Genomic DNA, 26,691 nt, shown 5'->3' with positions numbered 1-26,691 from the left:
GACAAATGTCGGTCCAAGACTGCTTCGTGTTCTCGTAGCATTTCGCAATCTGGATTGCGGATTGCACACACAGATCTGTCGCTTCCTGGCCCCAGATGCTTGGGGGGCAGATTCAGGACAGGCAGGGTTGTCGAGCGCACTGACTTTTGGCGCGGGCGCTGCTGGTCTCTTCTGCTTGGACTCTCAATCAGCGGCCCCATCATGTAACCAGCGCGGCCGGGCCTGAGTGTTTCCAGTACCACCAACCATCAAATCATCCCTCCTCAACATCACCCAATCGAAGAACACGAGAGAATGAATGCTACGAGACTCGGACGGCCACCATTCACTTTCAGAAGCCTAGCCCTGGCTGAGGACCAATGGAACACATAATTATTCAAATGCTGGAAAAAGCCTCAGCGCCGGTCAATTCAAAACATGCAGCCAAGAACCCCGATACCAAACATCAAACCCACAACCGTGACTATTTCTGTGGCGACCTTATATCATCTGGATGCCGCCTGACCTTTTCCACTGGTATCAGCCTAGATTGTCGACAAGTCCTGCCTTTCTGTGATGGAGGAACCACTTGTCCCCTCATCAAGTCTCGGATCCTCATGAGTCTCTTGTAGTAGTCAAAAGATGATTCACGCGGGTCTCTCTCAAGATTCCCCATAATGAGGTACTCGGCTTTGATGCTGCCGCTCCAGGGCTTGTACGCTTCCTCTCCTTCCATGGTTTTTGGTGTGCAGAGCTTCGGCTGTTCGATGAAGCGTCCTACGAGGAGCCAATGTGTCATATTCGGTGAAGCTCCTGCAGCTACCATAGCCGATCGGTGCTGCCCGTTTGGAGACGTGTAGAATAGGGATGCTCCTCTGCGGACAAGTAACTTGGCTGCTGAAAAAGCACCTGCAGTGCATGCCAACATGAGAGCCGAACCCTCGGGGGACCCTTCATGATCAAGCATAGCCCCTAAGTCCAAGATGCGACCGATTGCCTCAGTATTTCCTTCCAATGCCGTCAGGCAAAGGGGACTCCAGCCTGTGTTAGGCTGCAGGTTCGCGATTCTCAAAAGGTCAATTTTCTCGAGCTTTCGTTGATATAAGCGGAAATGCTTATTGAATAAAGGATATGGCTCGTCTTTCCTCGCAAGATATTTCCAGGGAATAGGACTGAGATCGCTGAGCCCTATGTCTTGATTAACAAGGGTAGCAGTGAACATCTCCCCGGCCATCGCGAGATATATTGCCAATGTATCACTGGCATCTGGCAGATGTGGATCGACACCGAGCCGGAGAAAGAAGGAAAACTCCTCTAGATATCCATCTTCTGCTGCGATATGTAGAACGGATCGACCCATAATATTCGTCTTCTGGTAATCAGCGCCCTTGCTGACCAAAAATGATATGGCTTCTAGAGGTAAATGGCGACAGCCAACCATTAATGGCGTTTCTCCATCGTGATCCAAAGATTTCCACATGGAAGGAGAACAGAATTTTGGACCTGTTGTTCGAGCCTCCCAACCGTCACTGAATAAAGGGCGGATGACCCAAGGTGGACAAGGCTCGCCTTCCGGTAGTGCATCCGCAATATATTCGGCTAACATCGTTTTAATCGCTGCATTTTCGGTGCCGTCGTAAGCGTAAACGAGCATCTCAATTTCCACATCCCAGGTGACATTCGATGTTGTCTCCGCACAGGCCGGATTACCCTTTCTGTTATGATACTTAGAGTGTAGCGTTGTGCGAAATGGAAAGAGTACTCACCTTGAACTTATTGCTGTCTTCATAGTTTCGAGAAGAACCCGCATCTTTCCAGGGTTATTCGACTTTGCAGCAGAGCGCAGGATTCCTGCGTTAATAATCTTTCCCCCTTCTTCGACGTACTTCCCTAAGAACTTCTCGGTAGACTCGATATCCAACGTCTTACATCTCATACATAATTCAAGACCTGAGGCGTTCCCATGTTTCAAGCACCCATTTATTACCACGGACGCCCCTTCTCTGATGAGCCACGAAGATATAGGACCCGAATGAAGCGATAAGGCTAAGATCAGTAGAGAGCAACCCCCGCATGATAACGATCCCTCAAGTGGACATCCAAACTTGTACAAACGTTTGCAGAGATCGATATTTCCCTCTTTAATAGCCATCTCGAATACAGGCATCAAGTTCTGGCCTAAAGGTGCTGGAGATGATGGGTAACCACAACATGAACTCGGCCCAGTGTTTGTTGCGCCCAACGTTTGATCGAGAATTTCAGCTATATCGGGAAGTTCCTCAAGCAATGCCAGAGTTAAGGGCGTTAGTCCTTCTTTGTTCTCGACGGGCACTGCACCGAGTTCAATGAGAGTTTTAACTGTTGAACCTTGGTCATATTCCACGGCGATGTGTAGCGGCGTGTATTCATCGTAGGGATTCGAAAAGTCTATATTGAATCCCTGCTGATGCAGGTAGCGGATGATGCCGTCGTGACCGCCCATGGCTGCGAAACCCATTGTTTGCCAAGCGAGATTTGGTTCGTTTCTCAACTTCTGAGCCGTATCATGCCGAAGAAGGAACTCCATGCAGGCCAATTGGCCTTTCAATGCACTCAGATGGAGACTGTTAACTGTGCGGTACGTTCCGTGGCAACTATACCTGCATAAGGAGTACCAAGATGAACCTTCGCAGAAACCAAGGAAAGGTAGGATCGACTCGAGGATGTCGACATTGCCGGCGATGACAGCAGCATGCATTGCGTTGACTCCCATGGCGTCTGTTTCATCGGCTTTGGCCCCATTCGCTAACAAGCACAGAGCAATCTCTTGTCGGCCGCCTAAGATGTGGTGTACCAGGGCCGGGACATTCCCGTGGCGGGGAGATGTTCGCAGATTAGGATCCGCGCCACGACGGATAAATTCTTCTGCCAGCCACACCGAGCCAATGCAATGGATGAGACCACTGTTCTCCTCAGTTAGATCAATGCTGTTCAAGGCCTCGTTTGGGATACGATCGATGGCTAGCAGTGAAGCCTCTTTCCATGATTCGGCATCAGAACTAGTTTTCTCAAGTATTTCTATCGACCGTAGCGCGGCACATGGCTCTCTGTTCCCCGGGAAAACCTCTTTCTCCAAGAGGAACCTAATGAAGGGTGTGTTAAACGTCGGAGAATAGGACGCTCGCAGCAATTCCAAAGCCATAGGAGATTCCCGAATCTGTGGCCAGCGGTCACTAGCATTAATTACATCCGCCAGGAACTCGAGGTTGACAGGCCAGGATTTGTAAGACTGTCGGTCAGGAAGGTCAAGCAAATCCAGAAGTGGAACTAGCCCACATTCGTTGTTGCTCCTCTCGTGCGAGTTCATATAACCCAGTTGTAAGAGGTAGCCAAGACCGGTACAAATCGTAAACTGTCGTTGAGGACTAAATGGGCTGCTCTGGCTCACGGAGTTGACCGCAAAAGCCCAGACGGAAAAGCCGCTCTCGTCGCGAGCTATGAGAGTGTCGAGGTTCGTAAGCTGTTCAATCACCTTGAAATGCTGATCTTGGTCGCCGCTCAGATGTGGATCGATGTCCTCGGCTGAGATTGAGAACCACTGTTGTAGATAGGTCTCCACTGGCAACCGCCCGTCAACTCGCTTGCTGCAACAGTGGGGGAGATGCTCTTTGAGTGTTTTGATACAGTCTGAGGGTGTCGTCTCTTGAACATGGTGAAGAGCGCTATCTCCATTGTCTGACGTAATTGGGAACCCAACAGCTATAAGACTTTGCAGGAGTGGCGCCGACTCGATTCCGCCCGCTAAGGAGAGCAGCTTTGATCTATCAAGCGTCTCAAAGTCATGCCATTGGTAGCTTCGATGCTGGAGCAACAACTTGACAACATCGTCATTGTTGCCTTCGATCGCATCCATCAAAGGCGTCGCACCTTCATCGTCAGTCATCGCCAATGCTTTTTCAACGTCGTCAGGACTAACCACATTGAGGACAGCTCTCATTATGTGAACCAACCCGCGGCAAGACCACCAATGCAGGGCATTTGAACCAGTGTCCGTGTCCTTTATCAGTATCGATGCTCCTTTTTCGAAAAGAACTCGTACCAGGCTCTCAAATTCCTGCTGTTGTGTTTCGTTTGCATCCTCTCCCCAAGTCCAGAGATGCAGTGGGGTCTGACCCTCACTGTTCACACTGGTTGGCAAACATCCAACATCCAACAACCGGTGTGTCACTGCAAGCCGACTTTCAAACCCCCTGTGGCCGGCATTGGAGGGGTCCAAAGCACAGTGCAGCAGCGTCTCATTGTTCGGACCAGTCGTCTCCCGAGCAATCGACTCAGCTGAAGTGCGAGGATCACCCAAATAGACGTTCAATTTGTTAATGTCTCCTCCTTCTGCACCTGCGAATCCGAGTTGCTTCAATGCTGCATCGTCCAGCGATATTCGACTGTTGACCATCGATAGATCGGATGTAAACGAGAGATCGCATTCGACAGCCGCTTTCCAGGCGATGCAGCAAAGGCTGAAAGCACTCTGAGAAACGTCTATCATGCTGTTGAGAGATTTAATGAATGCTTCCATGCGCGTTTCCATAAGTGACTTGATGAACCTCTCTCCGGTATGGCCTGCCTGGAGGGGGTATCCGTGGGCAATGCACTGACATAGTACCGATGTCTTCTCGCCGAAGGCGCGATAATCCTCCTCCACTGGTTCGACACCGTGTTGCAATAGTGTAGTGATCATAGAAAAGTCCGCAATGACACCGCAAGTGATGATTGCGTCCCTCATCAGCGTAGGGTTAGCAGTGAGAGTGCAGGTAGGCGAGATAGACTTTTGTGCATCCAAGATACAGCTAACAGTTCGCGAAATGTCATGAAAAGTTGTTTGCCAATCTTCCTCCTGATGGATAAATCGTATGAGAAGTGAAGATTCTGATGACGAATGCACATCGGTACCCTGGCGCAAGGCACCAACACTTGATACTGCAAAGCTGAGTGGAGTTCCGAGCTGACTTGGTAGGCTTGGGTCATTACCCTCACTGATCAGCTTTTGAGATATCTCGTGGAGCCCTAGCATAGCGCCAAGGTGAAGAGGTGTGAATCTCGAATCGATGACTGCCATTGACATGTCTAATTGTCGAATTTGATCTCGTGATGGGAGTGCGTTTTCTGTTGAATCTTTCAGCAGGAGGCAATGAAGTCCATCGAGTAAATGGGCTGCCCAGCTAATGAAACTGGGTGTCTTTCGCCGATCAAATAGTTTTTCCGCCAGGCCTCGTACTTCGTCATTGCAGGCCCATACTACTCGTACGTGCCTGAGCCAATGTAGAGACGCAAGATGATACAACGGGAAGGCGAAATTGGAAGAAGTTATCTCGCCGTACGAATAACTGAAAGCAGCTGAGGCGATATTGTACTTGAAATTGTCCAGCTGGAGGTACCGAAGGCACTGAGTAGTGAACATCCCTGAGCAACGTGATCGAGATATTTGAAAATGGCCCAGGCCGATCCGATTAAGTCTGTCGCTTTCTAGAAACTCTCTGACTGAGAAATGCGCAAACTCAAAGTATTTGCCATCGTTTGTCTTCCGAATGAGACTGCTACATGCTCGTGAGATGGCATCCTCGTATACCACGTCTTGTGGAGACATTGATTGCATATCAGGACGGACTGACAGCGCGTGTTGAAGCATCGGTATTGACAGTAGATTGCTGAGATAGCCGATAAGGTTCAAGGACATGGACACCAGTGACTCTTGACTTGGTTTGATGCGCTGCAACAGTCGAACATACGTCTCTTCGAGGTCAGGCGGAAGTGTGTCCAGTGCCTCACGGCGGGATCGGTCACTGTAGCATTCTCCCAGATGATCAAGCTGGCAGGTAACCCAACGAAACCTGTTCAAGTCAGCGTCGATCCGGATGAGGGTCTCTCTTCATGGACTTACATTCCGTGGGCTTTATCAACCAACGTTCGCTGGATGTCTGCAAGCAAGTCGTTGTCGCCCACGCGAAGTCTTCCCGTCCGGACTCGTTCCTGTATCTCGGAAGAGACATACTCGGCGACATCCTCAGTATGTGCAGCTATCTCCATGTTTTCGAAGTCGCCCCCCAGTCCAAATCGAATTTCGTCTTCGTCACGGCTCAGCAGCGCTGCGCAGACGTTATCATGATCGTTGGCGTATGAGGTTAATGTCTCCACCACTGAGGTTGTGTGCTCACCACATTCATCCAGGGCATCCACAATGATGAAGACTTGGTCAAATTTGCTAGTCATAGTAGAAAGTGCCATCGTAAGCTCCATGACCCTGGGTTTCCTTGGAAGCCCGTTTGGGGGATGCAGTTGGTCATAAAAGGACGCAAGCTCTCCGTATGCCTCCTCACTCTGCAGGGCCAGTTGGGCGGCAATGACACTCAAAATTGTACTTGGGTTCCAAGTAGATTCTGTCTTGTAGTCACAGAAATAGAATGCGACGGCGACCTTGCCACTGCTTCGTGCCAGAGCTGCTTCGATTATCGATGCAGCGAGCACTGTCTTCCCGGCTCCCGGTATTCCGCTGAGCCAGAGCTTCGACCCCGGCGTATCTAGCCACGTCTGGAAAGCTGGCAGACGCAAGAGCCACAGGCCAGTTCGGGGATGGCGGAGGCTCAAACTCATGTCGTAGCTTTCTTGGGGGTTGTGCTTGAGGAAGGCGCTGAGTATTTTGCTTCTCTCAGACGTCTCTTCGATGCGCGTGGTGATCTTGCGTGTTTCTCGTATGTCCTGGCGAATATTCTCTGTTGCGTCGAGGATCTTCCGTTCGAACGAGAGACACTGAAGAAGTCCGTTCATCGAATCTGCCGAAAGCGCAAAGGAAATGCGCTCCTTGTGGGTTGAAAGTTCCTCTAGGTATTCCTTGATCTGGGAGGTGGAGATTGGCCACTTCAGCTTTCGCTGAAGTTTATCGAGTTGACTCGGCTTTCCTAGGTCCTTGTCTGCCTTTTGCAGCATCCTGTCGAGCTTGGAAAGGACAAAGTGGCAAGCGTCCACATGCTGTATACGCAGAGACACATCAAAGGATTCGCCCTCGAGAGCCCTGGCAAGCCGAGCCAAGCTGTTGAGTAGGCCTCCCAGGTCGTTGACCAGGGCAGTCAACTCTTTGGCCTCCGCGGGCGCGTCATTGGCGGCTTTGGCGTATTTGTATAGCCGTCCGAAAACCAGATCCGCCAGCGTAACGACACCAGCTATGCTGGCAGCAATGGAGAGGGGGTCGGCCATGGTACGAGTGTTGGGCGAAATACCACTGGTAACCCAAATTGAGGTGGTCCGCGACTTCAGAGAAGGACACTGATGCTGGAAGTCCTTAGGTCAACGAAACTGTTTCTGATACTATCAAGATGAGTGCGGCAAAGATGGCTGTCAGACCGTAAATGTTGGGACTGCTGCGGACTCAGTTTTCTGCACTCCTGGAACTACCCCTCTTCGCCGATCGGGCTGTGCACTGCGTAATGGTAAGTGGTGGCTTGGGCTGAACTGCCTGCCTGCCAGGCTGAATTCAATGATTCCCTAGTGCTGACGGGCTTCCATGAAGTGATATGAACAAGGCTCTGTGGCCGGATGATTGTTCGGTGTTCTATTTGTTTCTGCCCTTCCGTCTTTGCGATAGATTGGTGCAACCCAGCGACTGGAAACTGGCAGCAGGAATATCATTCCATTTACTCCAGATTATAACAGTGGAATAAACGAGCACTACTGTAATAATACTTCTGCATTCTCGTAGGGGCTTACTGGGTTGGAGCCAATCTGCATGCTTTCTACACCTACACGCCGGTGAATGGCCTAGAGTCCAGGGTGGCTACTGTAGCGTGCGCCCCAACCGCAGCAGTGGCTGGCTCTTGGCAACGATGGCGACCACACCGACTGCCCCATGCTATCTACGCTGAGATGGATGCGGTTGATCAGACCTTGCTTTCGGGGGGTTACAACTCACAGCCAGGTACGGAGCAACGGGGCGATGAAATGCCTCAGAGAACACGAGAAAGGAATGATGACATCATCTTCTTGTGACTTTGCTGTGTCCCGGACAACTGGATAAATGATTACACTTCATCGACGCTGGTCATCCACTCGACCGATTCGTCGCTAAGGATGATCTGAGCCACTGGCCGACGTGGAAAAGTGACTCTAACGGTCGCTTGCAGTAAATCTGTCATTGGGCTCATATGAAAACACCTGTAATCGCGCTCCGTGAGCTAATTCGATTCGGGCGGCAATACTGTACGTCAGCAACGTTAGCCCTGCCATTCAACCAGTTAAGGTGCGGGCTGTCGTGGGTGCTGCATTTGTGTACCACACCCGTGCTGTTACTGGATGGGTGCTGGGAGCTCTGCTTTTGGCCTGCATGCGTGTGAATTCGGGCGGGGTGGTGGCTGCTAGGCATTCGTCCGTCTGGTGCTCCACGGTAGCTGTGCCTGCAATAAAGTCTCGTCTGTGCTACCGGATTGAACTCTCTATCCCCTCGACTGTCAACAGATGGCCATCATCCCACATTGCAGACACTGTCATATCCCTAAATGTCTGAGCCTGGGCAGTTTCGGTTGACCACCACTCAAGAGGCGCGAATGTTGCGCAAGTCGGCACAGGCCACAGGCCACGATGTAGAAGACACACCAGCAATAGTCATCTAGTATTCACTCTAGGTTACAGGTCAACCCCGTTGGTAGGCTGATCGACGAGGTCGCCTTTCAGCCCCACATTCCCGTCGGGCCCCTGGAGGCTCCGTCTCAGTTCCGGCGGCATCTCCCACGACGTATCAAAGTCTCTCCGGGCGCTTATATCCCAACAAGCTCCATTGCCCTCGCCGTCGGCTTGCGGGGAGTATTTCAACCCCAGCGGTGCTCTACTGTCCCTTCCGATCTTGACGGTGAAGCTGCGCAGGCTGGGCATGCCGTGCATGACGCCGTCGACCAGGGACTGCAGGAGCGCCGAGTAGGGCGGCTCCGGATGGAAGCGGAACCACATTCCCGGCACGTCGCCGTCTTCCTTGTCCCACGCGAACTCGGGCGCGTAATCCGACGTGTCCGAGTCGTCCGAATCAAAGGCGGCGGGCTCCTCTTCTTCCGCATCGGAATCCCAATAGCCGTCCTCCTCTATGCCCGCTTCGGGATCCCCCGACATCATCCATTGGCCGCTCGGTGTCGTTCTCGCGCAGTCAATGTACAAGTGTTGGAGAGAAGGGCAGTGAAGTTCCGGGAGACTCGCGTGGCTGCCGAGCGCGACGGGCGACAGGATCCAATGTTCGGTCAGACGCAGAGTGCGGATCATGGGCAGCTGGCAGAGGCGCCGCACCGCCAGGCTGAGGTCATCCACGTCATCGGCATTCTCGCCAAAGCTTCCGGGGTCGAAATGCTCGTTGCCGGGGTCTTGATCCCCCAGGTAGATCTCCAAGGTGGCCAGCGTCGGCGGGAACTCGGCATGTTGGAGGGCGTGCGCGAGGGCCGACCGGATCTCGCGGCGTTCCGCGGCTTGTCGTCTCCCGGGGAGGCGGAGCTTCCACTCTAGCCTCTCGAGTCGACCGAGGCTGGACGTGAAGGCGAGCAGCACGCTGGGGTGGAAGTGGTACTCCGAATCCACGTCCAACTCGGGACACGCAGGCCACCTGGGGCAAAGGCGGGGTGTCGGGCGTGAATTGGATGTAGCGGTAGCCATCTCGTAGGTCCCAGATGGGCGGGCCGAACTCGTTGTGCACCTGGTCGAGCTCGCCGCTGGCCACCAGCTCCCGGATCAGGCCGAGGTTGAGCGACCGAGTCGACACGGTCAACTTGATGCCGCCGCCCGGGCTGCGGGGCTCCCAGCTCGCCAGCCTTTCGAACAAGGCGGCCGTAGCGGAAGTGAAGGCGGCGTTGTTGGCGGCCGTCTCGGCGTTGCTCTGCATCTTTTTGAGCCGCTTGACGCTGGTGGCGGGGAACAGGACCTCCAAGTGGATCTTCTGGATCCGAGCCTGTTGGGCAGGGTCTGTGAAGGTGGCATCGAATCGAGCGAAGCCTTCCTCGCTGCTCTCGACGCGGATAGACGAATCGGTGGGGTTCTCCATGATGGGTGGTTGTGACAATGGCAAGCAGAGGCAGGAAGTCATGGGAAGTGGGTTGGGAGCCCGCTCTTATAAGTACAATTACTATGGGGTGAAATGGCCCCGCGCAGGGCCCCACTGGAACATGCCATCCACCCCGGCCACAACGCTGCCAGGGGCCACCTAGATACGCTAGAACACTTCGGGTCTACACTTACACCACACCAAAAACGACATCTTGATACCATCTAGACCACCCCAATGCAGTACCAATACTTGCCCCAGAAAGAACCACCGCAGTTCTGCCCATTAGCCCCCAAGACCGTGTTCCAGGCGTAGAACTTGTCGTACGGCACCTTGTGCCGGTCGGCAAACGCGGTGCACCAGTCGCCGTCCTGGGCCTGGCCGTACTGGTTGCACGACGCCACCGCGTTGCCCGCCTGGTTGGGCTCGGGCGCCGCGACGGGACCGTTGGTCTCCGCCGGCGGCTTGCTCGTGACGGTGCTGCTACTCCCGCTCGAGCTTACCCCGACACAGTACGCATAGCCGCCCCAAAAGCCGTTCACGCAGTCTTCCGAAATGGCCGGGTTCCATGCGAGGAGCTGGGCATGCGTAAGGCTGTACTGCTTTTCGAGCACGCCGCAGTCGTCGCCATCTGCCGAGAGGCGGTTGTTAGTCATGTCTCACATACAATTGGGAGCCATGGACGAAGGAGATCAAAGTGTACCTTTCACGACGTGCCACTTGTTGCAGTCTGCAGTCTGGCCGTCTTGGGTCTGTGCCGGAGGGGTCGGAGCGGACGAGGTGGTCGGAGCCGAGGTCGTCGAGGAGGGCACCTCACTTGTCCCCGGCCGCGAAGGCTCTATGCCCGGGGCCCGGACACAGTAGCTATATCCTGCCAGGTGTTAGTCAGATATCCTCAGCCTCGGGTATAGCTGTCAGTCTTACCTGCCCAAAGACCGGAGCAGTCGGCGCCGACACTAGGGTTCATCTCGTAAAACTGCGCAATGGTGAGGTGGTAGTCCTCCAGGATACGGGCGCACGAGGGCGCGTCCGGTGCCATCACCGCCACCGTGTAGTTGCAGTTCTTCACCATCCCTTCCTGTTCGGCCGTCAGCATTGCATCCGCCCCCAGAACATATCGACAGAAGGAAGCTTACCCGAGGATCGAACGAACCCAATCCCGGCGGTGGTGGAGGGGCTTTGGGCTCGCCAATGGCATCCTGGTATCGTCCGCAATAACGCCTACCGCTTTCTAGCCTACAGTCCGACCCGGTGGAATCGCCAAGACTGGGATTCCAGACCTGCAAATCCACCAAGTTCACGCCGAGGACTTGGGCCGCGAAGTGGCAGTTGCTCGGGAAATTGGTTCCGGAAATGTCTTGCTGCCAGTCATCTCCCAGCAAATAGTAGGCACAGCCATCGCGGGTGTCGTTGGCGAGGGGGAGCGGCGTGCTGGTGGGCGCCGGGGCCGTCCAGGTGTTGTCGGCCAGCGTCGTCGCGGCATCCTCCACGGGGCCGGCCGTCATGGTGAGCACATGGGATGTAGCCCCCGGCTTACCCGAGTACGTGTTGACTAGCAGTTGTTAGTGAGAAATGAAACATCACAAGTCATGGTGGACTGCACTTACTTTGTCCCACGGGCTGCACGCAGTACGACTCGTCGGCGTACAGATTGGTGCAGTTCTCGTTGACGGCCGGGTTCAGGAAGATGAAGTCGGCCAGGGAGATGTGGAACCGCATGGTGATCAAGTTGCAGTAGTCGCCCAGCTTGGCCTCGTAGAACCTGCCGCAGTAGCGGTTGGTCTGGCCGGCAATATTGGTCGGCACCGGCGCGGCCGTCGTCGGGATCGACGGGGCGATGACCGTCGGGCCCGGAGTGACATAGGGAGCGTCACCAGGCTTGTCGACGCACAGCTGGTCGCCCTCCATCTGCTTCAAGTTGTAGCACCCGGCGTCTATCACGGGGTTCCACGCCCGGAGCTGGGCCTCGCTCATTCCGTACTGTTTCGTGAGGGAGGAGCAAGTGTCGGACTCCTTCAGTGTGTGGACAGTGCATTTGTTGACCAGGCACAGCTCGCCCTCCATGGGGAAGTCGGCGCACTCGGTCAAGAGATGATTGTCATTGAGCAACCAGGCAGTCCCGACACCCTGGGCGAGGGAAATCGAGTGGCAGTCATCTCCCGCCTTGATGGTGTATGTCGTTCCGGCACACGTGGGAGCGGGAGGAGTGGCGCCGGTCACGGATCTGAAACGCCCACAGTCAGTACAGAAACTAGGATGCGGGAGGGGGTAGTGAGGAGGGCGTACGGCAGAAGAGTGTTGGGCGTCGTGGTCAGAGGGGCCGTGGCGATCCCGCAGCTAGACGTCCGGCTTTCGTAAAGGGACATGGACCGCAACTTGGGCCCGTCATAGTACGGAGAGCCAGCTTGGAAGGCCAGATTCTTGAGCAGGCAGGCATCGCACCGGTTGCTGGTGTCGTGCTCGCCGAAGTCTCCACCGGCGGGGAGGTCATACGAGTCACCGCCCGGCTTCGAGTTGGCGGCGGCGGCGAAGGCGGCGGCCACGTTGTTGCAGAACCTGCCGTTGTCGGTGAGGCAGGTGAAGTTGTAATGGTAGCGGATGGTCTCGCTGATCATGGCTACAGGCTGCTCCTCATCACCGGGCCCCAGCCAAGTGTCCGAGGCACAGTTCGCCACCACCTGGCTGTGGTACGACGAGAGTGCTGCTGCGCAGTCGGTGGTGCATAGATCCCGGAGGCTTGTCTGTGGGTAGTAGAGGCCGGATTGTAGGGTGGCAATATGCCTGGGGCAAGCAATGTCTGCGGAGAGGGCAGTAGCACAGGGCGAACTGATGCCTTCCGGGAGGTAGCTCACGGGCAAAAGTCTATCTGCATGGACATCCAAGGCAAGCAGACCGAGGACCGCAAGTGTCTGGGCAGCCCGCAAGCAGCTCCAAGCGAATGCCATGATGGAGATGTAGAGAGACGTGAGCCCGGGTGAACAGCGAACCTCGAGACAGTCGCAAAACTGCGCGGCTCATATGGTTTCGCTGGGAGGGGCGAGTCATGATCAAGTCAACTGACCTGTTGATTCGAACAGGCATTCAAGTGCACCACCCGGGACTAGGCCTGGAAAGGCTCGGAGGAAAGAAAACGTCCCATTGCTGATGGAGTTCCACGATAGTCTTGCCCGGTCTAGATCTATTTTCGTACCAATATATGTGACCACGCGAGCCGGTCGGGCATGTGCCGCTCGGCTGCATCTCCAGCGGCGAGAATGTCGGTGATTAGCATGGCCCGTTGCGCGCATGCTAGAGTGCGGCAAGAACCGTTGCTGAGATTGATGTAAGCCTATCCACGTGGGGTGGAACCAGTAAGCTTACTGCCATAAGTCCCGTCAAGCCCAAAGCGGAAAGGCCCCTGCCAGGGAATGCAGGTACCATCAGCCCTAGTGCTTAGGTAAGATTGGCATCGATCCCCGGCGGCCGCTAGGGCCAGCCCAAGCCAAGAGAAATAGCGTCGGCGAAAAGCCTTGAAACAAGACTGCCAAGTCTTCACCTCCGCGTCTAATTGCTGACTGCCTCAGAACAAATTCAACTGACAGGCACCTACGAACTTCGCCGCAGCAATGCATCGGGGCCGGACTCAAAGAGGAAGTCGATGGCACGAAGAATCTTCACAGGGTCCCGCGGATAGTTCAATAGCCTGTTCACGCGAAGGCTAGATCGGGCTGTGGGTGATGGCTAAGCCGAAATAGACTACATGGACCCTGGAGTCTCTATCGCAGCCCCGTCGTAGGGGTCCTCTCAAAATGTGATGAGCCGATCCACGGGCCATGGCCGACAGTCTCAAATTAGCCGTATCAAGACTCGGCGTCTACTTTGGATATCCACTCGCTTACTTTGACATGGACATATCATATATTCACCTCGAGCCGGTCTCTCCAGACGGGACTATCACATCCTGTTGGACATGTGCAAGTCGAGCAACATGGCCGGCATCAAGGAGATCCGTATGGGCCTTCCTCGCTGCCAACTCGTCACTCTTTTAGTTCTTTCCCTATTCGTTCTTTCCTCGATGGGCTTTCCAGCTCAGCAGCACTCAAGTTATCGTCATGCGGCACTACATGGCCGAGCTCACCTTCAAAAGAGTTCTCAGCCTTTTCTCCGCGATACATGCCTGAACGAGGCCTATGAGTGAGTCCGTCCACGAGGCCCTTGGTGGTCTGGTTGCCCTTCCCAGTACTGACACGAGAGGCAGTCCCTTTGACTACTCGGTCAAACCGGCGCGTCATAACCAGCCAGTGTGCCCTAAACACTCGGAGCTGGCTTCCGCTTACGCCCGGGACGTGCTCCTCAACCGCCAGGTGACGCAACAAGAAGACTACAGCTGCTCGGAAACCAAGCCGTGCAGCAACGGTGAGTAGCCCTCGCTTTACTCTTTCCTCCATCGTGGCACCAAGCTGACTCGAGCGAAACGTGCAGGGGCTTGCTGTCCCAAAGAGACAGGCTGGTGCAACTACGGCCCCAAGGCGTGCGGCACCAACAACATATCCCCCAACGACGTCTGCTGGAGCAACTGCGACGCCAAGGCGGAATGCGGTCGATATGCCGCCACACCGGGCCAGAAGTGCCCTCTCAACGTGTATGTCCCGTTCAGCCCTAGTCCAAGCAGCCCTTGCGCGAGACCTGTATCCATCCACTTACACTGAACAGCTGTTGCTCGGCCTTTGGGTTCTGCGGCATGACAGAAGACTTCTGCAAAGTGACCGACGACAAGGAGGATTCGTGTCAGAGCAATTGTGACCAGCCCAAGTCGGGTGCATCCGGCTCCAACGCTCGGGACCGAGTAGTCGGTAGGTGGACTCCTTTCCATCTAGTCCTGGGCGGGCAGACTAACTTGTGGACGTAGGCTACTATGAGGCGTGGGTCCACGATCGAAAGTGCAACGGCATGGTAAGTCGTCTCTTTTTGGCCTATGATTGCCTAGCTAACTCGCCAAAGTCCATCGACCAGATCCCCGTTGGGGCTCTCACGCATTTGATGTTCTCCTTTGCCTACATTACCCCGGGCGATTTCCAGATTGTTCCCATGGACGACCTCGACACCAAGCTCTTCTCCAAGATGTCGGCCTTGAAGAAGCAGAACAAAGCGCTCAAGGTCATGGTGGCACTCGGTGGCTGGACCTTTAATGACCCCGGCGCCACGCAGCGCGTCTTCCACGACGTCGCCAGCACTCGGGCCAACCGGGCTAAGTTCATTGGGAACCTCTTGAGCTTCCTTCGCCAGTATGCGTATGACGGTGTCGACTTTGACTGGGTAGGGTATCACAGACATCCCGTCCCACTTACGGTATGCTGACGAGCTTTAGGAATACCCCGGGGCCACAGACCGTGGCGGTGCGGAAGGCGACGGCGAGAACTTCACGCTCCTCCTGAAGGAACTGAAGGAAGCGATCAAATCGCAGCCTATCGAGTACCAGGTCTCCTTCACGACGCCTACCAGTTATTGGTATCTCCGGCACTTTGACATCAAAGCCAGCGCGGCCGCCGTGGACTTCGTCAACGTCATGAGTAAGTCGCCATCTGAAGTCACATTTCTTCCTAAGGCATCGCTAACAGACCTGAACAGGTTATGAGTAGGTCCACCCTGACACGTCTTACCCTCCTTCGCCCTGTTGCCTGTGACTAACCCGGGCAGTCTTCATGGTGTGTGGGATGCTGATAACCCCATCGGATCCAACGTCCTTGCCCATACCAATCTCACCGAAATCAAGCTGGCACTGGACCTCTACTGGCGAAACGGCGTCCCGGCAGAGAAGTTGAATCTGGGCATTGGCTTCTACGGCCGGTCCTTCCAGCTGGCGGATCCCAGCTGCCACGAGCCTGGATGCAAGTTTCTCGGCGGCGCCAGCCCCGGACCGGTGCGTTTTTGAAGAGCAGTTCCAAGCGAATCAGACTAACACCCTATCTGTCACAGTGTACCAAGAATTCCGGCACCCTGGCGTACCGCGAGATTGTCGACATTGTGGAGAAGCACAAGCTGAAGCCCTACTACGACAAGAAGAACCAGGTCAAATGGATCGTCTGGAACAACGACCAGTGGATCAGCTACGACGACGAGGAGACCATTGCGGCCAAGGTCAAGTTTGCCAGCGAGCAGGGCCTGGGCGGCCTGTTGATCTGGTCGGTCGACCAGGACACGGACGACCTCAGCGCGTTGGGGGCGGTCGTCGGGGCCCAGACCCTCAAGCTGGCCCGCAAGAACCTGGCGGCTCAGGACGCGGCCTACTGGAAAGACGTGGGCGCCCAGAACTGCTACGTCACCGGCTGCGGCGGCTCCTGCAAGCCGGGCTTCCAGTCGCTGGAGACGCAGCCGTGTGGCGACGCCGCCTTTCTCACCCGCCACTCGACCGAAAAGGATAGCACGCTCTGCTGTCCCCTCGATGCCATGCCGGACAAGTCGCAATGCGGCTGGCGCAGCGATGCTCCCACGTGCGAGGGCCGCTGCGACGACGGCGAGGTGATGCTGCAGATGAACAAGTGGGGCGACGGCAAGTACTGCGAGGACGGCAACAAGGCCTACTGCTGCAACTCGGCCCTGGAGAAGAAGAACGAGTGCTACTGGTCCGGCGAGGGCAAGCTCTGCAAGAACAAGGACCTGCCCCTGACCTTTGAGGGCAGCTTCTACGGCAAAGGCGACCCCGACAAGGACGCGCTCAACAAGCTCAAGGGCAGCTCGCTCATGACGGCCCTGGAGAAGGAGGAGCTGCAGGGCATTTCCCTCTACTGCTGCCCCGACCCCGACCTCAAGCGCTGGAACAGCTGCTCGTGGCATGGCGAGCCAGGCAGTTGCTTCGACGCCCACTGCGACGCCAACAGCCAGGTTCAGCTCACCTGGAGCCGGGCCGGCGGGGCCGAGTACTGTGGCGGCCGCTTCGACCGGACGCGTGTCTTCTGCTGCGATGCGCCCGAGGGAGAAAACCTGTTCTTGCCCGTCGCGCTGGACCGGCTCTTCCCCAGCCCGCCCAAGGGCGACGACATCCAGACCAACTTCGACCTCAAGGTGGACGACACCTGGGGCGGAGCCGAGACGGGCGGCTCCGACGACGAGCCCAACGACGGGACCTTCCAGTTCTACGTGCTGGCCGCCCCCGACGAGATCCAGACCAGCTTGGACAAGCGCGACGGGTCCGACTGGGAGCTCTTCAACTGCCACGACGCCACGAGCGAGCAGGCGCAGACGGTGCAGATGGTGTGCACCGACGACTCGGACACGAGCAATTGCCACCACATCTTCAAAGGCCTGGGGGCCGTCGGCACCATCGTCCAGATGCCGCAGGGCTACGGTTGCGGCCCGGGCAAGTACGCCGTGGTCAAGAGTCTCGAGGTGGCCCAGAACCAGACCATGCCAAAGCGCCTGGAGAAGCGGGCGTCGCTCAAGCGCAGCTCCAAACCGCAAGTATACGACCTGACCTTCGACTACGACTTCCGGCGCGTGCCCCGAGACTTTGGCGAGACGCAGCTCCGCGTCGACTTCAGCAACCAGGAGGGGTACTGGGACCGTGTCGTCGACGCGCCGGCGCGCAAGGCCAAGAAGAGATCGCTGGCGTCCGTGGGGGGCAACCACAAGAGGTGGCTCGAGGAGGAATGGCGCGACGACATGCACTTTGGCGACCTGAGCCGGAGCGAGCTGCACAAGCGCTGGTTCGGCCAGGACGCCCTCGACTGGCTCAAGGGCCTCCTGAACATCGAGATCAAGAAGGAGAAGCGCCACGACTACGACGAAGACGTCTCGGTGACCATCCTAGAAGAGGAGTGGGACTGCGGCAACTTCAAGGGCAAGATCGACGCCATCGCCACCGCCGGCATCAGCATGTCGACCTCGTTCGGCTTTACTCTGATTACCACGCTCGGCCCCGACATGAACCTCGACAACTCGTTCCTGCACTTCAACAACGAGGGCAAGATCGAGGCCATCTTCACGCTCGACGCCGTGGCCCGCGTCGACTGGCAGCCCGAGGCGTTTGAGATTGCGAAGCTGCCCTTTCCCGGCGGCAGCTTCAACATCCCCGGCATTCTCACGCTCGGGCCCCAGCTGAAGCTCATGGGGCAGTTCAAGGCCGGCGTGTCCGTCAGCGGCCGCGTGGAGGCCCGCGTTAGCATCGCCGAGTGGGAAATCCGCCAGACGTACCCGCAGATTGACGGCTACAACCCCCAGATCGAGGACGACAAGAAGCCCAAGAGCGGCATCGACGTGCAGAACCTGGCGACGCCCAGCTTCGACGCCTCGCTCGAGGCCGACGGCTATCTCGAGGCGCACCTGCTGCCCACCCTCGTCTTCGGCATCGACTTCCACAAGGACTACGGCATCGACAGCGCCACCGTGTCGCTGGAAGCCGACGGCTGGGCCCGCGTGCGAGTCCACTCGGATATCGTCGGCGGCGACTGCGCCTTTGGGTACCGAGTCGAGGCCGGGTGCAGTCTCACGGCGTCGGCCGACGTGCCCGACATTTTCGACTGGCATCCCTCCCCGTACCACTTTGGCCAGCTGAACAAGAAGCTGATCCCCAAGGCCCAAGAGCAGGAGTGGCAGTGTCTCACCGGCGGCGCCCGACGCGACACCATTGACGCGTACCCCCGCAACGCATCCGATGTGTCGCTGCTCCACGGAGGCTCGGCTCTGCGCAAACGCGTGACCCCATACCCTGCCGTGATCAATCTTCCCTCCTTCGAGCAGTTCTGCCCGACCAAGGCATCCGAGGTGGAGGACACGCCTTGTCCGGACATTGCCGCCCCCGACGAGTTCTACGACGACCCCGAGGAGGACCTTCCTTTCGGCAAGCGGTCGACCGACGACGACGTGGACCTCAACGAACAATACTTTGACTACCTACGCCGGGAGAACGATACCGCGGGGCACGTGTCCGAGCTGGAACGCCGTGTCGACGTCAAGGGCAAGGAGATCCAAATTTGCTACAAGGTAAAAGGGAAGAGGAAGGAAGAGGGACACAAGTTCTACCTCGAGGACTGGACTATCAAGGACTACACCTTCCTGGACAACGAGGACTGGGGCACCTGCAACAACTGTAAGTCTCGGACTGACTCTGTGTCTTTCTGTTTGCTAACAAGAATAGTCAACTTTGGCGTACAACCTCAGAAGCAAAACGTCAAGAATCCAAGGTACGGGACGAAAGCAGCAGGGCCCAACACGAAACCGTTTCTCGGATATCGGGTGGAGCACATCCTCGAAGGCAACCAGCTGGACCTCTTCATGGTCGCCAACAGCGACCTCTGCCTGCCCATGAAGGATGGCGGCTGGTTCAAGGACGATGTCGTGATCGACACGACGCGGAAACCCGAGCTGCCTTGGGAGTACATCGGCCGGGCGTATCCGTTCCGCAACTCCAACGAGAACGAGTTCTACTCCATCATCGAGCCCATCAACCTCGCCAAGGAGAACGTGTTCCTGGGCAACGAGCCCATGGGGCTCAAGTACCTCAAGAAGATGAAGAAGGAGGCCGATCTCGACTCGGCCCTCTTGTCCATGAAGATCACGCTCTTGACATGGAAGTACCTCAACGACCCTGCCGTGAAGAGAGTCCTCAAGGCGCAGGCCGACCGCGTCGGCGACCGGATGGAGGTGGCCGACGAGTGGTTCGACCAGAACAAGGCTTCCACGTGGACGAAGCGGGACCTCAAGGGCAAGTGGCTGAAGTTCATCAAGAGCAGCACCGACGTCGGTGTCGCTAAGCTGCGGGTGCATCTGGAAGAGTGGATCCCCAAGGTCGAGAAGATCCTGCCCACCGACACCTCGACGGATGCCGCCGTGCCGGGGCGAGTGGAGAGGCGGAAGAAGGTCAAGGCCATGCGGGAGGCCATCGACGGGTTGACCACCTACACTAGTCCCTTTTAGAGTGATAGAAAATAGAATGTAGATGCTGGCGATTCAGGTTTATGGCATTAGTTGTTCTCTGGAATAGTAGTGACTACTATTTTGGCCTGATGACATGTTGGTGGAAGGCCTGGCTTGTCAAATCCAGTGACTGGGGACGGCAGGTACTGTTTGCTGCCCATTTGCAGAGGAGTGTTCCAGCATGAGATCGACGTATATCCTGGGCCGGCTTTTACAGGAAGTCTCAGATATGTGTCCGCTTCAGTTGAATGCCACATTGGCTACTTTGCTAGACCTAAATCGATGAGATTATGCATGTTGGCCTCATTGGAATCTGAGATCCGGGGCTGTCGATGCTACTGGCATAACACAGGCTCTTGTAATGCCGGTGCTAGTGTGGTTACCTGTGTAGCTGACTGCAAGCATGTACCAATGACCCCTTCACAAAACTCCCAAGCCTGTCGAAAAGCTGTATGCCCCTAGTTCTACCAGCCCTAAGCTGACCTCTGCTAAGACTCGATGAGAACAGGACAGACCCTCTCGTGGGGCTGTCTGTTGGTGATGATTCCGGCGATATTCAGGAGGGGATGGTAGCCGGCCCCAAGGCGGTTGCATGGGACAAAAGAAACGAGCTTACCGCGGAGTTCTCGGCCGCCATTCCATCGTGTCACAAGGATAGCAGTGTCATGAGCGACCACTGAAGTCTCGTCAGCCATGCAGTTTCAAGAATGACAACGTCTATGGGGAGCTTCACATAAGCGGATCTCCCTTTCGCAAAGCTGGAGCGTCAGCTGCTCTTTTGGCTTCGTACCGATAGGATGGTGATTTCACATATTGCCTCTTGACACTGGGCCAGTTCTATCCCACCTGGTCCGTACGAATGAGGCTAGAAGTCTCAGCCTCCTGGGCAAATCTTTGGGGTCTTTTTCACCTAGCAATGCGGTTCTAGCGGCAGCCCCAGCCGCGCAGCCTGGATTCAGGACAGGACGCTGCTTGAGCATACGGAAGGCTTCCCTTTGTAACCACCACCGGTGGACAGACTCTTGATGCCTGGCTTCAACAGCAGTCATGGTCTTCCCACACCGAACAGGATACGAGAACACAGGGAAGAAACGCCGGCCTAGCGAAACACGATTTAAGCATCACTTCACTTCTTGGGTTTGAAAAACTACCATGCTGCAGAATGTTGGTGGAAACCTCGAGTGACACTCGGAGAGGATGGTTGAGAGCCATGATGCAGACAATCATGAACATGGCGATTGTCATTTCAAGCGGTGCATTCTCGTCGAAGACTCGGTACCATCCTACAGATTAGCAGTGGCTTTCAATTCTCATCATGAGCTGTGTTTTTGTAGCGCAAGTGACGCCGTGACTGGATTCGGGCTGAAGCAAAAGGCAGGAGATACCGAGTTGCGCAATCGATTCCAGCGCCAGTACCCAGTGCGCGCAGTCATGTTTTGGTTTAATTGATCTGACAACTTGTTCGTCGGCGGCAGTTGTAAGACCAACAGGTGTACAGGCTGGTCGGGCTTTCGCCGTGCACGCAAACTCTTGACGAACAAAAGCAGTTGAAAGGCGGCAGCTTACACGGGCCGCGCGGGAGCTAGCAAGTGGGTCCCGTTGCCGGCATATGTGCTGCAGCTTTGGGACTGCCATTTACAACAACGGCGCTGACTGGAGCGCAATCGGGTACAACAGCCGCAAACTCTTCCAGCTTCGGAACTTCAGGCAGTTTCATTCCTGCATTCAATTGCCGTCTTGCTTCTCGGTGTTGGAAAAGCAGAGGCTCTTTTGGCTGCACGTTGGAGGTCGCAACATGCTTGAGCTGCCCCACCTGGAGCTTAAGTCATCACAATCAGCCCGCGCACGTACCATCTCCCAGCCACCCGAATTCCAGCCTTGGGCGTTTTCTCAGCCGCATCTCCATCAATCAATCCATCATTCTCTCCATCATCTCCACACATCACGCATCACCTCAACGACGTCCATTTCAATTGCCCCCATCCAGCATCACTGTCCGTCGCTCCAACCGACTAGCACTCGCACCCTCGATCATCTATTGACCGACTCCTACTCAGCGAGCGTGCGCGCAGACCAGCCAGCACCTCGCTGAAAGGATCGGGATCTTGGGCAAGGCGCCTGACCCGGCTGCCGGTCGCGAGCCTGGGTCGTTGAGGCAGTGACTCTTGACTTTTTGTATGCGAGCGCACCGTTGGATTGAACCGCCTACTGTACCAACAAGCCGACCAGCACTCGCACCCTCGATCATTGTCGACACTGGCTCCTACTCGTCGAGCGTGCGGACCAGCGCCCTCGTCGAAAGGACCAGGATCTTGGGCAAGGAGCCTGACCCGGCTACCGGTCGCGAGCCTGTGTCGCTTGTTTGGTCTCGGGGGGCAGCGAGTTTTTGAAGGCCAACTGCTTCTGTGTGTGTCTAGGTGAGTCAACCATGATGCCCACTGACGATGGTAGTGTAGAATCTGGGCAGTCTTTCTGCGAAGAGGTGATAAGTGTCGTCGTCGCATTCAAGGTGGATGGACCACGAGGCCATGACGATGACGAACGTGACTGCGATGCCGACGCCGATGAAGAAGATACCCGACACAAACTGCGCATGAGCTTCAAGGCCTCATACAAGCCTCCCATCGTGACGTTTCGCTTCAGCGTCAACGTCTTCGGTCACGACGAGGGTGGGAAGAAGGAGAAGACGACGCTCTACTTTGACGTGCCGCCGCACCACATCTCGTCGCTCGAACAGACCCACCACGTCGACACGGCCGAGCTTGGCCATGACGACCTGGCACAGTTCTCGGGCGGCGTCACAAGAGTTCGGTTCCTGCTCCAGCGCCCCGGCCATCTCGTCCAGCCCGCCCGAGATCTCACCCTCAAGCCCGCCTCGCAACGAACTCTCGCGTCCATGGCCTTGCTGGCCTCCGTCTCCGAGTTTGTGCTGTTCATGCCGCACACGACCTTGTCCAAGGAGCAGTTTCGATGTCTCGAGGAAGCCGTCACGTCGCCCGTCTCCCGCCACGATTTACAACTGCAGGACAAGGAACATGACTGGTGGCTGGGCGCGCTGTACGGCGGAGTCGGCGGCAGGTTGTTCAACAAGGAAACGTCAGTCCACGACGACGACAGCACAGCCTCCGAGTCGGGCGACTCTACGATTGCCACGGCCACTCCGCCAGCATACAGGTCAGCGCCGGATGGTGATGCTGCCGCTGGCGAACCCGGCAATGTCACCGGAGATGCAGACAGTCCGCCACCGTACGATCAACTCGAGTCAGAGGATGGCGCTCCCACAGACAGGAAAGGTATGTTGCTTCTCTCACTTCGGTGCGATTGGGATATTGACATTCTGCCAGGCAAGCAACCAGGGAAACGACTGCGGGACAGTCCAGACCCCGACATCCGTCTCTATCGCCGGCGCTTGGTCAGTCCGCCCGTGGATGGAGCATCTGAGAAGCTCGAGTCCAACCCGGTCGCTCTGGTTCTTTCGAAGCTGGAGCAAGTGCTCATGAAGGCTGAGGCCACGGAGGAGGAGAACCGGTCGCTCCGGGCCGAGCTGGCTGCCATGCGACAGAGGCAAGACCGGCTGGAGGAGATGGTCCGGCGGCATGACAGGCGGACGCAGGATCTGGAGGCCGAGGGCGCGGAGCTGGACACTCGCGTGGACGGGCTCGAAGAGCGGCAAGCCGAGCTGGAGGACCGGCAGGGCAGGATGGAAGACAAGTGTGATAGCATTGAGATGGAGATCTCCGACCAAGTCCATAGCGCGTTGCGGGAGAGGCTGCTGGGGGCCTTGGAGACAATGTGAGCTTTGAACCATGTGTCATTGTGTTGGTCCCTGAGACCTTTTCGCAATACTTGAACTGTCGCATTGCTTGAGCTGTCTACGCCTGCAATTGTCTACTGGCTACTACTTCAAGTCGGGGAGGACGATACCCTCATCTATTGGCGCTTCTCGCAGCAGGGAGATTGAACCGGATTGATGACTCTTTCTGGTGGCATCAGCGATTATTGCCAATGGATTGAAGATGACGTCTTGGGTTTCGTGGTGGACTGCCAGATGCGGTGCCCAGCTCAATTGGTGGTGCACAGACTGGGGATTGCCACCAAAAATAGGTGTACAGACTTGCTGCCTGCATTGGGTGGTGCACAGACTCGAGACCACCACCAAAAACAGGTGTACAGACTTATTGCCCCAGCTTATTTAGTGGTGCACAGACTCGACAGCGCCACTAGAAACAGGTTCACAGACTTGCTGCCCGCACCCCGCCCAAAATAGGTGGTGCACAGACTGGGTTTGCGCCCGCCAAATGAGGTGCACAGCGGTCTTCGATGGCAGTTGGTGATGCACAGAGGGATGCGACAGGCGGACACTGTCCCAGTCAATTGGGAAAGGCATTCGGAGGCAGTTGGAATCAATTGAAGAGAACTCTGCCAGATTCCATGTGCATTTCCAGTGTCGCGAGGGCTGCAATTGCGGTTTGGTAGAGATGCACAGAATGCAGCACCACTTACACGGCTTTGGGTGGTTCACAGGCTTTGGGTGGTTCACAGACTCGCCTTGCGCCCGTCAACCAAGGTGCGCAGGATGCGAGAGGCGAAATCAATTCCAATTCAATTGGAAAAGGCAATTAGAGACATTCGATTTCAATTGAAGAGGACTTTTGCCAGATTTCATGCGTATTTCCAGTGTCGCGAGGGCTGCAATTGCAGATTCGCAGTGAATGCGCAGAATGCAGCACCACTTACACGCCTTTTGGTGGTGTACAGGCTTTGGGTGGTTCACAGACTCGCCGGGCGCCCGACAACCAAAGGTGCACAGGATGCGACAGCGGTATCCTTTCAATTCAATTGGAAAAGGCAATCAGAGACATTCGGATTCAATTGAAGAGGCCTTTTGCTAGATTGAATGGGAATTTCCCAGGTTGCGAGGGCTGCAATTGCAGATTGGCAGTGAATGCGGCACCACTTACACGGCTTTGGGTGGTGTTCTGACTTTTGGTGGTTCACAGACTCGTCGGGCGCCCGCCAACGGAGGTGCACAGACTAGCCGCAGCCCAATTGGTGGTGCACAGAATTGCCGCCCTAGCTACAGTGGTTCACAGACTCCCGGTGCACCACCAAAAACAGGTGCACGCCAACTACCACCCAGCCAATTGGTGGTGCACAGAGTCGGCTGCGACACCAAATTCAGGTGCACAGCCTGCATCGGCTTCAGCGACAGCCACTTCTGGCATTTCAAGATGAAGAACAGGTTGCATTTCAAAGGCGAATGATTGGCAAGCAGTTTGAGATTGAATTTGCATCGATGCGACTTGAATCGCGCGCTCGAAGTGTGTCGGCTTGATGTTTAGATGTGCGCATTCACTTGGTGGTTCACAGAGTAGCCTCCGACACCAAATCCTAGTGCACAGAATGGTTCGCACGTTCTGGCATTCTAAAGAGGCATCATACAGAGAGAACAGGTTAAATGAAGTTGCATTTCAAAGGCAGATGATTGGCAAGCAGTCTCAATCAAATTGCATCTATTTTTGACGGGAATTGCGCGCTTGAAATGTGTCGGCTTGATGTTTGGATGCGCATTCACTTTGGTGGTTCACAGACTCGAGGCCACCACCCATTTGACGTGCACAGACTCTGTGGTCGGTGGTGCACAGAATCGGTGGTGCACAGACTCGCGCCCACCACCAAATTAACGTTCACAGACTTTGGTGGTTCACAGACTCCAGCCCACCACCTAATTGACGTTCACAGACTTGGCCAGCCAGACCAGCCAATCGCATAACACCAATTGGCCGGCGAGCGCATGAGCAGATCAATCGCCAGCTGGAGAATTAAGACTGGCAGCAGGATGTATGCATTGGCATTCATTTGCTGGTGCGCGTAGAGGTGCATCTGTTGTCTTGGTGTAGAAGTCTCTGGTTGTCCTTTCGGTGGTGCACTGAATGCAGTCGCAGTTTCAGCCGTTTTGCTTCCATCACCAACTCCCGATCATGCTCCCATCTTCCCACCCATTGGCCTCTCAAGCTGCGGAACACCCAATTCTTGATCTCGAAGTCTAGCCCAATTGCATCTTGTCGGCACCTCTTTGGCACGTCTGGAAGGTGTTCTTCACTAGCTAATCCGGCCATAATGGACACCCCCTTCGCGTTGTTGGAAGTTGTCGAAACTCCCTCTTGAACCGTTGCTGGGAGGACCCGAAGAACCCCAACTGTGCATCTAGCCCATCGTAGGGAATGTTGGACATGAAAGGGTCAGAGACTTCTACACACTTGCCCTCCTCTCTGCATGCCACTCCATTGCTTGCCATGTTCTCTGCCATACAAGTCTCTCCGTAGTCCTCATCTCGTGGTTGCGTATTAGCTGAAAACCCCCTTGCATTAAACACCAGCTCTGTCACTTGCACATGTATGATCTCGCTCGGGCTGTTGCTGACTGGTACCCTGGTGCACTTACTGGAACGAGCGGTGTCGGATGACGTACTCGAACATGGTGCGGTCAATGTGCCACTGGGAAAAGTCGGGGCCGGAATGGCAGTTTTCGAACAAGGTGTTGGGCATGGCGGGCTGGTTGTACTGGGCGTCGAAGTATGATTTCCAATTCCCAGTTGATGGACATCCTGACTGGCGATACCGCAACTCCAGCCACCCATTCCAGACGTGGGCGCGATCACCCCGGGCGATGCATAGGGTTAGGGTTAGGGTTAGGGTTAGGGTTAGGGTTAGGGTTAGGGTTAGGGTTAGGGTTAGGGTTAGGGTTAGGGTTAGGGTTAGGGTTAGGGTTAGGGTTAG

At 55.8% G+C, this 26,691-nt stretch overlaps 6 protein-coding genes across 6 annotated transcripts; 2 read left to right on the top strand and 4 right to left on the bottom strand.

Moving 5' to 3' along the window:
• Positions 1-463: 463 nt before the first annotated feature.
• PG985_013038 (uncharacterized protein) lies at positions 464-7,206 on the bottom strand (the record flags this gene model as incomplete). The annotated part of the gene is given in 4 exon segments (XM_066832804.1): positions 464-1,694; positions 1,746-3,478; positions 3,491-5,846; positions 5,897-7,206. The coding sequence occupies 4 exon segments, from the start codon at positions 7,204-7,206 to the stop codon at positions 464-466; spliced, it is 6,630 nt and encodes a 2,209-aa protein (XP_066677544.1).
• A 1,422-nt stretch (positions 7,207-8,628) lies between these two features.
• Positions 8,629-10,021, bottom strand: PG985_013037 (uncharacterized protein; the record flags this gene model as incomplete). Its single annotated transcript, XM_066832803.1, is given in 2 exon segments — positions 8,629-9,567; positions 9,578-10,021. The coding sequence occupies 2 exon segments, from the start codon at positions 10,019-10,021 to the stop codon at positions 8,629-8,631; spliced, it is 1,383 nt and encodes a 460-aa protein (XP_066677543.1).
• Positions 10,022-10,245: 224 nt separating this feature from the next.
• Positions 10,246-12,966, bottom strand: PG985_013036 (uncharacterized protein; the record flags this gene model as incomplete). Its single annotated transcript, XM_066832802.1, has 6 exons — positions 10,246-10,652; positions 10,725-10,892; positions 10,946-11,099; positions 11,158-11,573; positions 11,629-12,245; positions 12,308-12,966. 6 exons carry the CDS (start codon positions 12,964-12,966, stop codon positions 10,246-10,248), a joined length of 2,421 nt encoding a protein of 806 aa, XP_066677542.1.
• A 1,022-nt stretch (positions 12,967-13,988) lies between these two features.
• On the top strand, positions 13,989-19,912 carry PG985_013035 (uncharacterized protein; the record flags this gene model as incomplete). Its single annotated transcript, XM_066832801.1, has 11 exons — positions 13,989-14,194; positions 14,259-14,416; positions 14,483-14,642; positions 14,714-14,853; positions 14,910-14,953; positions 15,002-15,316; positions 15,369-15,570; positions 15,629-15,635; positions 15,698-15,920; positions 15,977-19,085; positions 19,134-19,912. The coding sequence occupies 11 exons, from the start codon at positions 13,989-13,991 to the stop codon at positions 19,910-19,912; spliced, it is 5,343 nt and encodes a 1,780-aa protein (XP_066677541.1).
• A 2,428-nt stretch (positions 19,913-22,340) lies between these two features.
• Positions 22,341-23,708, top strand: PG985_013034 (uncharacterized protein; the record flags this gene model as incomplete). Its single annotated transcript, XM_066832800.1, has 1 exon — positions 22,341-23,708. The coding sequence occupies one exon, from the start codon at positions 22,341-22,343 to the stop codon at positions 23,706-23,708; it is 1,368 nt and encodes a 455-aa protein (XP_066677540.1).
• Positions 23,709-25,891: 2,183 nt separating this feature from the next.
• On the bottom strand, positions 25,892-26,460 carry PG985_013033 (uncharacterized protein; the record flags this gene model as incomplete). Its single annotated transcript, XM_066832799.1, has 2 exons — positions 25,892-25,997; positions 26,357-26,460. The coding sequence occupies 2 exons, from the start codon at positions 26,458-26,460 to the stop codon at positions 25,892-25,894; spliced, it is 210 nt and encodes a 69-aa protein (XP_066677539.1).
• Between the last annotated feature and the right edge of the window lie 231 nt (positions 26,461-26,691).

This window comes from Apiospora marii (genome assembly GCF_038362585.1).
Source record: "Apiospora marii strain CBS 49790 chromosome Unknown utg000011l_segment0_segment0, whole genome shotgun sequence".
NCBI classification, from domain to species: Eukaryota; Fungi; Ascomycota; class Sordariomycetes; order Amphisphaeriales; family Apiosporaceae; genus Apiospora; species Apiospora marii.
This window is presented reverse-complemented; position numbering and strand designations above follow the sequence as displayed.